Source organism: Calonectris borealis, chromosome 6 (genome assembly GCF_964195595.1).
Source record: "Calonectris borealis chromosome 6, bCalBor7.hap1.2, whole genome shotgun sequence".
Lineage (NCBI taxonomy): Eukaryota > Metazoa > Chordata > Aves > Procellariiformes > Procellariidae > Calonectris > Calonectris borealis.
The window spans coordinates 22,827,675-22,842,923 of NC_134317.1; the positions used below are offsets into that span (position 1 = coordinate 22,827,675).

General features: G+C 37.1%; 1 protein-coding gene across 8 annotated transcripts in view; it reads left to right on the top strand.

The window, feature by feature from the left end:
* The window catches only part of UBR3 (ubiquitin protein ligase E3 component n-recognin 3), a 121,401-nt gene that overhangs the window by 103,641 nt on the left and 2,511 nt on the right, over positions 1-15,249 (top strand). For 7 of the 8 annotated variants that reach the window (XM_075153141.1, XM_075153135.1, XM_075153136.1 and 4 more), the window contains 6 exons: positions 5,611-5,735; positions 9,321-9,428; positions 9,928-10,038; positions 10,881-11,057; positions 12,754-12,963; positions 14,559-14,698. In XM_075153141.1, the coding sequence (XP_075009242.1) occupies positions 5,611-5,735; positions 9,321-9,428; positions 9,928-10,038; positions 10,881-11,057; positions 12,754-12,963; positions 14,559-14,698 (871 nt within the window). Of the gene's footprint in view, positions 1-5,610; positions 5,736-9,320; positions 9,429-9,927; positions 10,039-10,880; positions 11,058-12,753; positions 12,964-14,558; positions 14,699-15,249 lie in introns of those variants that run through there. The other variant, XR_012674086.1, reaches the window with a different exon arrangement.

Below are 15,249 nucleotides of genomic sequence, written 5' to 3' on the forward strand. Positions count from 1 at the left end.
CCTGTGGAGAATTCTGTAAAATGCCACATATCAGCAGCATGTTTTGCCTTTGCTCTTAGGTTTAGTGTATGTTGCAGTTGAAAGGGAAATGGCAAGTGGCAGGAAGAAGATGAATGTAATCACTTCAAATCTATGAAGCATTAAATTGGAAATAAATTGTCATTTATCTTTCTAATTTTTGTTTCATCAAAATGGTTAGGCAGAATAAAAAGGAAGTCTCCCATGATTTCTTTGTCCTGCGGTGTAGAAAGGAATTCAGAAAAATAGGTAATAACAAATTTGTTTAGAACTTTTGTAATGGGTGTGGAGGTCACAGAGTTGAATTTGCTGTCATTAATAGAGAGCTGAGGCATAAAATGGCTGTGCAGGGTCACATGGTGGGTCAGGGATAGGGGTGAACAAAATCTACATTTGACCCTACTGCTCCTGAACTGCCTGTGCTGCTTTGGCATGACTGTGGGGTGCGGGAGCCGTCGGCTTGGCTGGACACTGGTATGCAGACAGAAGGTTGATGCCTGTGTGCACTGACAGGTATTTCCAGTATATGCCTTTAACAATAGACTTAACTACATTGCAGACGAGGTGGTGTTGCAGTGGTGTTAGAACACTAATAATGAAGGAAGAATCTGTAGGGTTTAGAATCCATGAAAGATTTTCTTCCTCTTTTAGCATGGATGCTTTCCTGTAATGGTACTGGTTTTGCAGTATCATTTAGTAGGTATGTTGATGTATTCAGAGAAACCATATTTGTATCCTTACAGGAAACTGCAACTGTTCCTCAAATGTTAAATCTTCTTTATGTTTGTATTCCAAAATCCTTTTTGTTTACACAGGGTTTTTTAAAAACACTGAGTGCTCTGTAGGGAGGACCCAAACTTCATCTCTTGCCCTTCAGATATACCAGATATAGATAGATATATATATGGTATCTTTTTCAATCTGACGTCGATTAAAGCAATAAAAATGTCATTACTGTTCAGCCTCTTCATTCAGAGAGGAAAATTGATCTGAACACATCACAAAGAAAGAACTCTACAAATTAAATCTCTTTTTTTTACGGGGGAAACTTTGTGGTGGAGGTCAGAGCATTTACAAGCACTTAGCAATTTACAAAGAAGGGAATGAGGAAGATAGCGTGTACCTCCTGTGTAGTGTAGCCAGCAAAATAAACACTGTGCAAGATACTAAAACCATTTGTGAAATCTTTTTTTTGTTTGACACTAGAACATGGGCAGAGCTTTTATAGGCTTCATATGCTCAGCATTTTGAAATTATGCAAGACTAAATACATAATAATCCACATAGGCGTTTCTAGGGTAATTCTGTGGCAGTTGTTCTGTGGCAGGGGATGGACAGTGTTCATGGTGTTGTGAATTGGGACTCTAGAAAACGAGGATTTTGTTTCTAGAATCTCTAGCTCCTTTCTTACAGAAATAGAAAATGGTGTTGCATATGAAGAAAGGTAGTACAGAAATGGAGACAGCGGCTCGGTGGTTAACAAAACTTCAACCTGTCCTTGTAAATTGAATTCAACACACACCCCCACCCCTTTCTGCAACACAATTTCTATATGCTGAACAAGTCATTTATTTCGAATTGGACATTCTTCTTTGTTACCATCAATTGTAAAAAATTTTATTTTACCAGTACCTGTCTTGGGACCCCCGTGGCCAGATTTCTAGAAGTACAGAGTGCTCGTAGCTTCCCGTGATTTCAGTTTCTGCTTTGCTTTGAATGTAAAAAATATCATACTTTTGCAAAGTATTTAAAAATACTGGGGTCTGGGTGAGCAGGGGGGCGCCTGAGGCTAGTAGGTGCATAGCATTGGTGGTCAACTCGCCAGCAGTGCCTGGCAGCATGCTTGGTGCCACACATGCGAGGAGGGTCATGCAGCAGCATGGGTGTTTGCCAGCACGCTGTTACACAGCCTGGCGTTGCTCTAACTTAGGCCACGGTGCTGCTTTTACGAGATCTGTGATTTGGGAGTGGTGGATGTGCTCCAACTTGAAAGCTGGTTTTGAGAGTCTAGCCCAACCTCTGTGGACTGTGGGAAAGGTTTTCTTCTCTGGTGTGTAACACCTAAATTCAGCCACTTCTTTTGCAGTTCTGGTAAGGCCCAGGTGCTGAAGAATCTGACCTGGATGGTCTGACACATTCCTTTTCTATAAAGTTTCAATGACATGCAACAAAAATACAGCAAGCAGCACTCAGGCGAACACTAGCACTTTTCTTTAATGATTGGATAAGGATCTTGACTAAATATAGAATGAATGTAATCAACTTGAATAGTATCCAATTTCAATGTGGAAGCTGAAATTTTTACTGTATCCTGGAACTTTCAATGTACCTTTTCATGGATTATCTGAAGTTCAGTGCTGTCTCTCTTTGTTCTGAAGTTATTTTTTCAAATAACTAGTCAAGCTTTAGACGAAGAAGAATATTTTCAAAGGTTATTTATATAAAGATCCGAATTCACTAAAAAAGGTCCTGGGTCCTTAATTTTGCATTTGGTTCGCTTTGTGCATTCTTTCTGCAGTCATTGCCAGCCAGCGTATATCATCTAATTTGATATTGAAATTAAAAGATGCATACTGTTAGTAATACACTTATTCATCTGCACGTTTCTTGCACTAATGTTAAAATTAGAGTTCTAGAAGTGTTTCCTGTATAAACTTTATTTTTAAGGGGGTTTGTTTAATGCGTGTAATGGGATGGGATGGTGTGAAGTAATACGGTTCCAAAAAGTTTTGCTTAAAAAAGTTTTAAAAATAGGAACATAAAAGCATTTCTCAATATTATTCAGAAGTAAGTAGAACAATTCTGCATTAACCTCTGTTTTGATTATAATGGCCTAGCCATAATAATAGAACTTTTAGACTGTCAGAATATCAGATTAGGTTTTTTATGTACAAACACAGAAGTCCTAACTGCATTTTAGTGCAGAACATCGCACAGTATATCATCTGCAACAGAAGGGACTGACAGCATTTACATAGTTTACTTCACAGCATACAAACATACCAGCAATCTTTAGAATTATTAAATTGAAAAGATGATGTAGCAAAACCACAGCTTCCACCAGGGGGGCAGCAGGAAAACACCACGCAGCCCCCATGCATGTGTTGCGGAAAGGCAAATAAAATCGCTCTTTGCAGTAGACAAGAACGTAACAGCTCCAGTGTTATGGATACCTACAGCTGTCAAAGATTTTGCATTTTACAAATAAGAGATAAGACGTTGTAATGAAATGATAATTGATCCTCTGACTGGGGTTTTTGGTATGTCTCCCATGGGATGTTTTTGTGACTATAAAATACTTGTTTTCAAAACCTTGGCGCTCATTACACAGCATGCCACCTCTGAGCTGCTCCTGTGATATTTTCCTAAAAAAAAAAAAGATTAAGCTTGTGCAGAAGTCAGGACTTCTTAAGGGTGACCCAGATGTAGGAGTGTGCATTTTTTGTCCAATTCTAGATTCTCTGAAAATGTAATTCATACTCATTTGTGAGTCACATACATGTAAGTAAATACAAGAACATTAGTTTATTTTTAAAAACATAAAATACGCTAGATATAATATTTCTGGTGAATTGAACAATTAGTATTAAGGTGGGGATAGGGACAAGGAGTAATTATATTCAACAAAACACAGATTTAAAAAAATGCAATAGTTCTAGAGGGTGCTAAGACACCCAGTGTTGAGCACTGTGTAATCACCTCAGCAGAACAGAGGCAGAACTAGAAGACGAAGTGGGCTATGGCGGATTGGTGAACGTTGACCAGCAGTCTAGTTTTGCTGCTGTAAGTGCAGTGGTTTTCATTCATGCTTTCACAGTGTAAAATTGATCTCTGTTGCTTGTACCTGCTATTGATGGAGACAGAGCTCAGTATTTGAGTTCAGATCGAGCTACAATTATAGACGTAGCTCAGGCCGAAGAGGCAATTTTTACAATTTTGTGAATGCATGTGGTTCAATCTTGTAGATCTCAGTCCCAGAAAATTTACTGGAAGCTTGCCTGCTATTATTCCTCAGGAGGAGGATTGCTAAGAAAGTGGAGGTTTCAGCAGAGGAAAAAAGTGGGGCCTAGAGGGATCTGGTGAATTCTCCTTCCGGGTAAATGTGGAGAGGAAAAATAATTATAATGCTACCTGCTGTAGAATGGGGCAGATGAAGTATAGCAGCATTCGTTGTCATGTTTAACATAAGCTCCATAGGAAGATAATACAGAAGAAAATACACTTAATTACATAGTTACAAATGATCATTTAGGTGCTTAAATTGTGCTTATTGTATATACTCAGTGACATTAAAAAGTTTCAAAATCCATGTCTGCGTTGATTTGTAAACTTTTGTTACATAAAAAAAGCAACTGTTATTTCACAAATTTAATTATGTACTCAAGTCCTGGCTGTGTTTGTTTTAGAACCCAGTGGTGGGTTTTGATATTAGATACAAGAAAGGAGAAGCGAAGAGTTTCATCTCCCTTACCTCCTTTCAAACATACAAAGCTTGTTTAAATCCTTTAGGAAGAAAGAATGAATTTAACCCAATTTTTGTGAGGTGCTTATGTAAATAAAATTGTTTTGCTTGACTTGAGAGCCTGAGAGGGCTTTTTAAAACCCTCATTTTTGTATACATTGTTTTAGATATCTATTATGGTTATGTTTGTGCTTGAGGAATGATGTAAGTGATGATAGAAACTTCTTTGATCTGCCTAGATTTAAAAAAAATCAGATTATTTGGGATGGAAGATACAACCTAAAGTAAAAAGAGAAAAAAGGACTGCTACCATATCTTCATTTCAGAGAATGATCACATTCACCTTTTTCAATTTTAGGAAGTCTTATTTTGCCTCTGTTGTTAGCTTCCCCAAAAGGATTTTAAAGCCTTTCTCCTGCAGCCTATATGTAGGAGATAATAGTCCTTTAAATATTATGAAAAATTGTAAACAAATAAAGATCTTTCAAAAGAAGGTAAGTTCTAAAATGACAGTCTGTCTTTTGTCCTCCTCCTGTATTCACATGAGGTCCAATAAATAGGTATTCACTAAAGAGTGATTTGCAGCAGGTCTTGTATGGCTGGATCCATATCTGGAAGTGAAGGGATAGAAACTGATGTATACTAAATGTCCTTGCAGTGATTTCTTTGGGAACTTAACTTTTTCAATATTTGTATGAATGTAACTTACCCCAGATGGTTTAATCATTGGCAGAAGAGATGGTAGGATATGCACTTGCTTACATCTACATCACCCAATTAGTTGTAGCTATCAGTAATCAGTAGGTTAACTTGAATTACGTTTGGACAAAATAAATTTTGTAATATCACCAGGTCCCTAGGAGAAAGTCACTGCTGATCAGGATTAAGATGAACATATGGAGCAGTGGAAAATTACTTGCCCTGTGCTTGTTCCTTTCACTATGGCTGCCAAGTCATTTTTGAAAGCCAGTAAATATATTTATGTTGTTTTGTATGTTTTGGGGGTTTGTACTTTTTGTATAGTGCTTGCTTTTCATTTGAGAAGCATCACTTCCATAACTAGAGACTCTGTAATCAATATATTTGCTAAAAATGTCAAGTGTTTAAAAATTACTTACTTTGTTTTACAGAACACTTCACCTGCATTATAAAAGTGCTGTTCACTTTACTGTATACTCAAGCCTTGGCAGCACTTTCTGTTAAATGCAGTGCTGAAGATAGGATGGCATGGAAAGAGTCAGGAGCTCTCAAAAAGGTTGGTTAATTTATTAAAACATTTATGAAATTTTGCTTATGTATTTCTGGTAGGAATGTAGCAGATACTTTGGCTTTGCACGTAATAATTTGCTTCTGCTTCACAAAAAATCCATTATTTTGTTTCTGTGTGTGCAGTTTTTGCACGTTTTGGCATGTGATGAGACTTAAAAGCTTCACAATGAATATCTAGTTCCAGAACTGAATTTCAGATTTGATGCTGTATCTCCGTAGTTTCAGTCTTGAGTTTGTTGTATCGAGTAAATGCAGCTTTCCTTCCTGTGAAATTGAAGCCTTCCTAGGTAACTGTGGGTGGATCTGATGCATTCCTTTACAGCAAAAGCAGGCAAGCTTGTTGGTGGGGAAGAAAAGTCTTTTTCTTATTTGTTCATGCTATTTGTGGCTAGCCGTATAAATTTCTCTCAATATGTGGTCTAGAGTGCTCATGTGATGAAGAGGCAGAAGGAAATTTGTAGACTAGTCGGGTAGATATTTCACTATCGTTTCCTTGCCTTTTGATAGTATTTACAAGTAAAGTGAAGGTGCATCTTGCTATTTCAGTTCAGCTGATTGAATGCCAGTTCCCATCGAAAGACACGGTTCCCTGCCCTGGCACTGGCATTCATTTGATCCTTCAGTAATTTTTGTGCTCCATTAATTGATTCCCCAGAAGGTCAGAAGAGTGCCAGCGACAGACCAAGGGAAAGGATGGAAGTGTTGGGGCCAGGAGAGGAAATGGGAGCCGGAATACCCCTTTATACAACAGCTGGGCCTTAGGTTATGTTGGCTGTAAAATGAAATGCACACTGAGAAGCATGACCTGCTTTTCACATATAAGTTAGATTTGTCACACTGGTCAGTCACAGCTCCAAGGTAGTAAAGACGAATTATCTGCTGGCCAAACTGCTACTATGCGGGATTTTTTTTTCTGGACTTGCATTAAGCATTTGAGATCACTGGGCAGTACTGCATTTTGTTAGCTCCCTCTCCACCCTCTTGTTTCAATATATTGTCATTTTCTTAGAATTTCAAGAACATTTGCTTGAGATTATTGCTGGTGAGGGTTTTTTCCATTCTTCTGTTTACTTAAGTGATTCCCAAGTGATAGATAATTTTGCAGTTTAACGTTTGTGGTAGAAAGCGTATAAATAGATTGAAGTGTTACCAGCTTATATTCTTTCATAGTCCATATGATAAACATGGACTGCCTTTTTGTTAGTAGTAGAGGTTGGATTTTATCTGGACATACATTTACAATGCTTAATTTTCTGTTTACAGTGAGAGATTTTATTGTATGAAAATAGACTTAGGGCATGTGGTAGGTGGGCTTACTACCTATTAATACTAAGACATTTTCTTATAGAAGCATGTGAAAGCATTTGCTTCACATACATTTGGTTTGTATTTGAGGCTTGCAAATTATGATAATGGCTCAGATAATGATTTATGAAGTAGCCATCTCTCTTGATATTAAAGACATTATTATTCCATTTTAGTGGAATTTTCACTAGCGTGCTTGTCTTTGATGGATGATAAGGCCGAGTGGGAAATAGTAGCGCATTAAACTGTGAATGGATGTTGTGATTTAGCATAATTCAAATAACACAACAGATTAACTTCTGTCAGTTTGAGAATTTTGACTTTTCTCCTGGGAGAAGCCCATTGAAGGCTGACAGTTTTCCAAGTGGGAGAGCAAAAGAGATAGGAGGTAGATGTGAGCGCTGCTCCCTGCTGTGTATGTGCTGTACTGACAGCATCTCTGACTCTCCCTTGGAAACAGCCTCCTCCTTCCTCTTGTCTGTCTCGTGTAGATCATCTGTGTACAAAGGTCCAACTTCTGACGGCAGCTTGGCAGTATGTGCTTAGGGCGATCTGTGCATGATCCTCAGGCCTTCAAGGGACTCCTACACTTACTTGGCTTCCATCCCACCCCAGTGATAATTGACCCCAAGTGCAGAGCCTTTGCAAAAGTCCCACATGCAAGTTTGCCCTTCCCCAGATGTCTTTCCAGTTTCCTGCTCCTCCTCCTGCCTAATGTTGCTGCCTGGACCCTACGTGTGTGCAAGAGACCGCTGAGCACTGAGGACCGGCCAGCAGTAATCGCACAGCTCCCTGTTCCTCTCTGCCAGCCCCTTGGCAGCCCTTCTCTTCTTGAACCTAGCCGATTCTCAGATGAATTCTTTCTCTTTGCACGTCACAAGGGAAGCTGTTTTTTAGTTTAGGAATCCAGGTTCTTTCTTCAAAGTTTCTTGAGGCCCACATGGTTTAAAATGTATGGTTCAGGCTGGCTTTTTCTTATGTGCTGATAATAGTGACATTTTGATCCCGGGATGACTACACAGATCACACCTTACTTACCTTTTGTCTGTGGATAATGCCAAGTGAATCTATTTCAGTTTAGTATTCCAAACATTAAACACGAGCTGAAGGCTTTCCTCTATATTCATGCCAAATGATCGAACAACATTAAGAGTTTAATTTCACAGCAGGGCTGAGAGGTGGATATTCTACTTTTGATTCCCAACTTCACTCTTATTATCTTTGGAAGGTGCCTTATAGTGTCATAAGGAGCACACTGTAAATGCCTGTGGAGTAAATTTCCAGGAATTATGTAGACGAAAGGTTTCTCCTAACTGCCGATGTAAATATGTGTTGCCTTCTGGTTCTTAGACTTCGAGCATAAACAGCAAGTCTGCCTTCCCGATGCTGAAAGGTGAAGACCCCATCTAAAATTAACAATTATAATTGATGTCAAAATGCACTAAAGAAACCAACTGATGAATGATATACGTTGTGATGTACTGAAGTCTTTATATATTTAAGTTGCTTTGAAATTTTTTTAAAGAATCCCAGTAACGTTCCACTCCCTCGGTGTATGTTATGTTGATGATATACTAACGGAGCTAAAAATTCACATCCAATCATGTTTTTCCTGGGTAGAATTTATTATGACGGAGAAGAAAAATATTTATGGGAATACTGCTTTCTATTTCTGATGGCTTTCTATAATCGTTGCCTTTAAATGTAAATGCTATGGCACAAAGCTGAGTGGCTGTTTATTCTTTCCACTAAATATTTTTTCCCATCTGTAGTAGATACTGTTCATTTGAATCACAACTTTCCATTTTCTGATAGACTCATTTCAACTTAAAATACATAGCAAGTGTTTTGTAACTCATTCTGGTTGGTACATTTTAGAAAATTACTGGTTTTTTTTTTTTAAATTAGTTGTATTAAATTCAAATTCTGTCAAAACATGACGTATCCGTAAAGTGATTCTTCCTAATCTTAAAGTAAGCATTTTTATACTCACAGAAAAAACATGGGAAATGCAACATTATAAAAGTGTTTTCATATAACACTCAGTTTAGAACATATGTAGTTGAAGTAGCAATTCACGTTTCACTCTGTGAGCTAAATGCATTCCCTTTCTGTAGATTGTTTTGTGTTTGTTTTTTTTTTAACTCTGTATCTTTGTAGGTCACAATTCATCAAAATTCATTGTTGATCTGCTGTTACTTTTACAGGAACTTTTTCTCCTTTTCATGACCAGTGCATTTTGAATTTCTTTCCTTCTTATTTGCAGAATACATCCAGTGGAGAAAAATCTTGGGAAGTATTGCTGGGTCATGTGATTAGTGAGCTGTCTAAGGGGAAGATATATGAAGAAGGAGAGACTGAAGAATTAACAGTGGTATTGGCAAATCTCTTGAGAATTTATCCAGCATGTCCCCTTTCTGTTTCTTATTAAGTTTTTCAGCCTCGTTGTTATAGTGATTTTTCTCTGGTCTTGCTAAAGACTGCAGTACAACTCTACTTCTAGATCAAAACACATCCCTTTGGGACAGTTTGCCTGTGCAAATCTTTCTTTAACTAGTATCATATATGGCCAGTGCTGTGTTGAGAAAGTTATTGACACATACTTCTTATAATTGTGGTTTTTAATATTACGTATGAAAACCTTTCAGAAACTTGGAAAAATGAATATTTAAGTAGAAAAAACATTTGTCAAGGCAGAAGGAAAACCCACAGAGTTCTTTCAGATTATTAGCGAAATGCTGGCCTTTGGAATGTATGTTTGATGCAGTGTTTTATATAGCATGCTTAAAAAACATTTGGTTCATATTGGAGTTTCTTACATAGGAGACAAGTTACCTGGGGCAGAATTTAGTAATTGCTTCCTTCCCCCGTAGGTGAATCCTGATTCTGTAGAGTGCTATCTGCAGCAGTTCTGCCTGCCTTTCCTCAGGATCACAAGCCTTCTTCAACACCATCTTTTTGGAGGGGATTTACCTAGTTGCCAGGTACAGATTGAGAGGGGCACACTCAAATGTTTCCATTTAAAAGCTAGAGATCAAAAATAAGACTTTTTAAGATGTCTTTTTTCATGGTATGTATTTCCTATCCTAAGATTTTTTTTTTTAAAAAATCATATTTTATAGCATTGCTCTGCAGCATTGTTTGTCTTCTATAAATCTGTTTTCAAGGCAGTTTCCCTGAAAAATGGTGCTATAGTCTTAAAATTCAGCAAATACATGCTTATTTTATCAGATCGTAGATGCCTGTCTCATAAAATATCAACATACTTCTAAAACTTGTCCAGCGTTTGCAGAGATGGCATAATTTCCACACAGACTGGAATTCAGTCCTGATTTTGCTTAATGCCTGTTAATACTTGGACTTTATTCTCAGAGACATTGCATCAGCAGACAATTATGTTTAAGTTCCATGACTGATTTAAGTAGAGTTTGATGCAGGTCAGCTCCCTCGTTTCCTTGCCTCAAAATCATCTCATCTCTAAAACAGCTACAAGCCAGTTTGGGGTACTAAACAGGAAGAAAATTATTGCAGAGTTTTGGGTTTTCTTGTTTGTGTTTTTTTGGATTTGTGGTTCTGTGTGGGTTTTGGGGTTTTGGTTTTTTGTTTTTGTTTTTTTTTTCTGACCAGTTTTCTTGTATTTTGAGAAGCCAGTTTGAGGTAATCTGGAAAAAATGGAAGCTTTTCTGTGTCTCTGGACATGACTATTAGCATCACTGTACTAGAATGTCTTTACTTTTTTTATTGGAATAGACACATTTTTAATAAACTATTTAAAAATTCAGAGTGTAGTTATTAATCTAAACCTCTCTGCTTTCATACCTAAAAGGAAGATGAAGAATTCACAGTTCTTGCGAGCTGCCTGGGTCTATTACCATCTTTTCAGTCGGCTCATCAGTTCACCAGTGCCTCTTGTCTCGATTGGCCAGTGCCAGCATTTGACATGATATCACAGTGGTGCTCAGAATTGGCCTCATTTGCAGATAGACATCCAGATCAAGTAAAGGTATGTAGCAAAATTACTTCTTCCAAAGTAGTGCTGATGTGGAAGCAGCTATTGATTGCTTGATTCACTATGCACATACACTATTGTTTTGGATAAGGATCTGAGAACCTGACTTGTGAATGAGAGAGAAATTGTAATCAGAAATATTAGTTAGTGGATGTGGGTTGGATTGGTTAAAAACAGGAGTAAGAAAACCTGTCTGTTTTTCATATGATTGCTGGAGACAGAAAATAGAAACACTATCCTTAGGTGATACTAAGTGTACCCATATCTTCTGCACCTGAAGCCTATCAAGGGCATGTAACAGAAGCTTTGCCTTTTAAGAAAATACTTATCAGAAGTTTTTCTTGCATGTTAGACATTATTGATATTTTTGAGTATTTTCAGTTGCAATACTGAAAAAGATCAAAAAAAAAAAAAGCTGTTTAATAGTTGACTGATAAAAGATGGTACATCTTTTAATCTGAAGGTTAAAGAAACAATACCAAGATTTGAATCAGTGCAATTGGAATATCAATTGTGAAATGGAAATATTTCAACATTATTGCATTGTTTTTATGAAGAAGCTGCATCTCAACAATTCAAGTCCCCCTCTCCTAAGTTTATGGTGTCAAACAGGCAAGCCACATGCATTCTTCACTCTGCAACATGATCTGCCTTTGCATGTTTGCAGGCAAGAATTAGGCTATTGTGAGTGAAAATTCGAATACTCAGATTAATCTCAAAATACAGTTGCTGCCAATCTGATAGGCATTTGAGCGAGATTGCAGTGAAACTGATAGCGTTCTTTCCATGATTGAAAAGGAATCAGGTACAAATGCAATTTTCATTTTTCTTCCTTTTTTTTTTTTTTTCTTCCTCAAGGTAGGTTTTGAGGTCGTGCGCTTTTCAAAAAATTTTACAGCTTACAAGAAAGATCCCATCTGACCGCTATGCCCGTCAATTATAAACCCAGTAAAAATGAGTAGGTTGAAGGAAAACACGTTACTCTCTTAAAAAAATACAAAAAACAAAAAACCACAAAAAAAACCCAAAACACCAAAAAAAAAGCACAAAAAACCCCCATAAAATTGGACAGTGTTTTTAAGAGCAAAAGAGAAGAGTTAGGTTTGGAACCGGTATTTAGCCAGATAATGCCTGGCTTATCAAAAATTTGTGAGTACTGGTAAGTTGCTAATGGCCTCAAAATGTATGTGTGCAGCACAGTTTTGGAAATCAGGCAGATGTCTTCAAATATCATTTATAGATATTTGGTTTTGAAAGTTTTAGTCTAAATTTTAGCTAGGAGACAGCTTTCGTAGTCAGTGCCAGGGTTTGGCAGGAGTGTGTTGATGTTGCCAAAATAACTTAGTGTAGTGATTGGGAGTCTTCCCTTTAGATCACTCTTAATCCTCTTGTTTTAGCTGTGAAGATTTTTGTGCTTAAAAAGTGTCACATATAGAAAACATCCTTGGGAACAGGCTAGCGCTCGTTTTGCACCCAGTACAAAAGATGAAATGTGACCACAGTTGGGGAGGGTGTTCAGCCAGAGGCCGGTGACTAGCGCAAGGTGACTTTTGACTTTAAATTTGTGAAATGCAGAAGTGAGAGATTTTTAAACTGCATGCTTCCTTTCTTTGGTATTCTCTTATCTTAGAAAATATAAAGGCATAAATGAATGTACAGAACTGACACATTGTTCTTATCTTATTTGTAGGCTTTGCTTATCCAGGAGCCTAAGTGGGACTTGCCACGCCTCCTTCAGTTGCCTGAGAATTATAATACCATTTTTCAGTATTATCACAGAAAGACTTGTACTGTTTGTACAAAGGTTCCTAAAGATCCTGCTGTTTGTCTAGTTTGCGGTACTTTTGTATGCTTGAAAGGACTCTGCTGCAAACAACAGAGTTACTGTGAATGTGTACTGGTAAGAGAGAGTTAATTCAAATTCTGTAATTGATTCTCACACTCATGGATAGTGTCTAACTCCATTGCTCAGTTTTGATGGTTTTCTTTCCAAAATGTGTTTATATAATCATAGAACAGTTTGGGTTGGAAGGGATCTTCAAAGGTCATCTAGTCCAGCTCTCAATAATAATGTTTAGTGCTTATTTCTGATAGATGGACCTACGCTGGATTCCTGAGAGCTTCCTTTTTAAGCCCATAGCCCATAGCCTATTTCATCTGTTTGAAAAACTCTTACAAAGCCATTGTGTTTAATGTTGACACATAGTTTTGATTCATAACCAATTGAAATTTGTCTACATTCTGATTGTTCGTATATTATTTTAATTTTCCTCTGTTTTGTTTCCTTGCTTTATGCATACATAAGAATATCAACGTATGTGTTTTTTTTTCCTTTTATAGAGCACTTTCTGATACACCTGACCATTTACAAGTGATTTACGGACTCTAGCTAGATAAGCATCATTTTAAGGCCTTCGCCTTGAGTTTAGCAGCAAAGTTTTCTAGTCAGCATATATATAAGTTCTTTCAGAAACCTGAGTTGGAAAGCATCTAGTACTGTTTTCCTGTGTTATGATAAATGTTTGCTTTGACAGCTGTTCTGTTTCCTACTATACAACAGTTAGTAGAAAGCTGGGCTTTACAAAACTATGAGAGGAATTTGTTGGGGAGATATTTACAAGAGGGGCATAAAATCAAACCCAAAGAAATTTCAGAGGAATCTCGGACCTTTTTGAAATTGTTTGAACTCACCTTTCTCTCTCATACTGCTAATATGGTGGGAGAAGGAGGGGTGGGCAAAATTTAAAATAGAATTCACAGTTGTATTTAAGGTGTCAAGCTTCATGAAAACAGAAAGTTATAAAAAAAAGCCTTAAAAATCTATATAATTAATTACATTTTATTATAGTTGATCAGATTATAGCCTCTAATTGTAATAAAATTATATAGGAAGAGCACGTTTTTTAATTGCTAAAATGAATTGATTAATACAGATCATGCCATTCATCGAGATGAATGACATATTGAAGCAAGCAAGAATTACTAAAAAATTTTTTTTTTCTAGATTTGTAGAGCCATAGACTAGATCCGTGAGCATGGATAGAGAAAGCAAATGTTTAGCAATAGAGACTATTGTAAAAGAAGTAATATTAAGTTGTTCTGAATACTTTCTCTTGTTCTTGCCATCTATGAAAAATATTTGGTCATGCTATACAGTTTGCTATACAACAACAAATTCAAAATATTGCAGAGAATATTTTTGCTCATTTTTGTTAGGTAATTCTGCTTTTACATGATAATGAATATCCTCCCTTTTTGAGTAGGGAGCCACTTTTGTATGCAAGTGTTTTTATGGGAGCACAAGACATGGAGTTCTAGTTTGCTTGGAGAATTTTGAGGCAGGCTATCCTTTGTCAAACTGTTTCGTAGTAAATAATGTCTGTATGTTATTTCGCGCAAAACTAATTACTGCTTTTTAAATCCTTTTTGTTATAAAGTTGACAGACACTAACAGCATCTTTGCACTCTTCCCTTTCTACACCCATAATATTACAGCATTCTCAAAATTGTGGAGCTGGGACAGGAATATTTCTTTTGATCAATGCATCTGTAATCATCATCATACGAGGCCATCGCTTCTGCCTTTGGGGTTCTGTTTATCTAGATGCACATGGTGAAGAAGACAGAGATCTTAGGTAATGTTTTCATTACAATGTGGTTCATTGTTGCTCCTCTGTGTAGATCAACTTTATGTTATGCAATACATGCAATAACAGATAATAATAGATCTCTACTTTCCTTGAGTGGAAAATCCCCATTTACTGTAAGTTGGACTGACTTCTTTTTCTTTTCTTTTTTCTTTTTTTTTTGGCCCAAAGGTGGTGTAATCGTGGTCATTGAGTTATACACACCAGGCACCCAACAGACAGATTCCTATGTTGCCATTCCCAATGACGGTCAATTCTGAGCGTTGCATTGTGAAACACTTCCCTCCCAAAGTTGTTGTTTGGCCTTTAATCAAATGATGCAGTTGGATTCCAGTGTAGGGAAGGACTGTAGATTCCAAGCTACACATGTCTGAGAGAACAAGAGAGGTTTTCTGGATTCTGCTATCCAAGAGGGAGGAAGGGAAGTCCCAGCAGTTACCTTATTAAAAGCAAAACCAAAAGCCCTTCACCAATAAAAATGCATGCTTCCCTTGGGAAAAAAGTTGTATGAGTATCGTGTGTTGATAATATAATGAAGC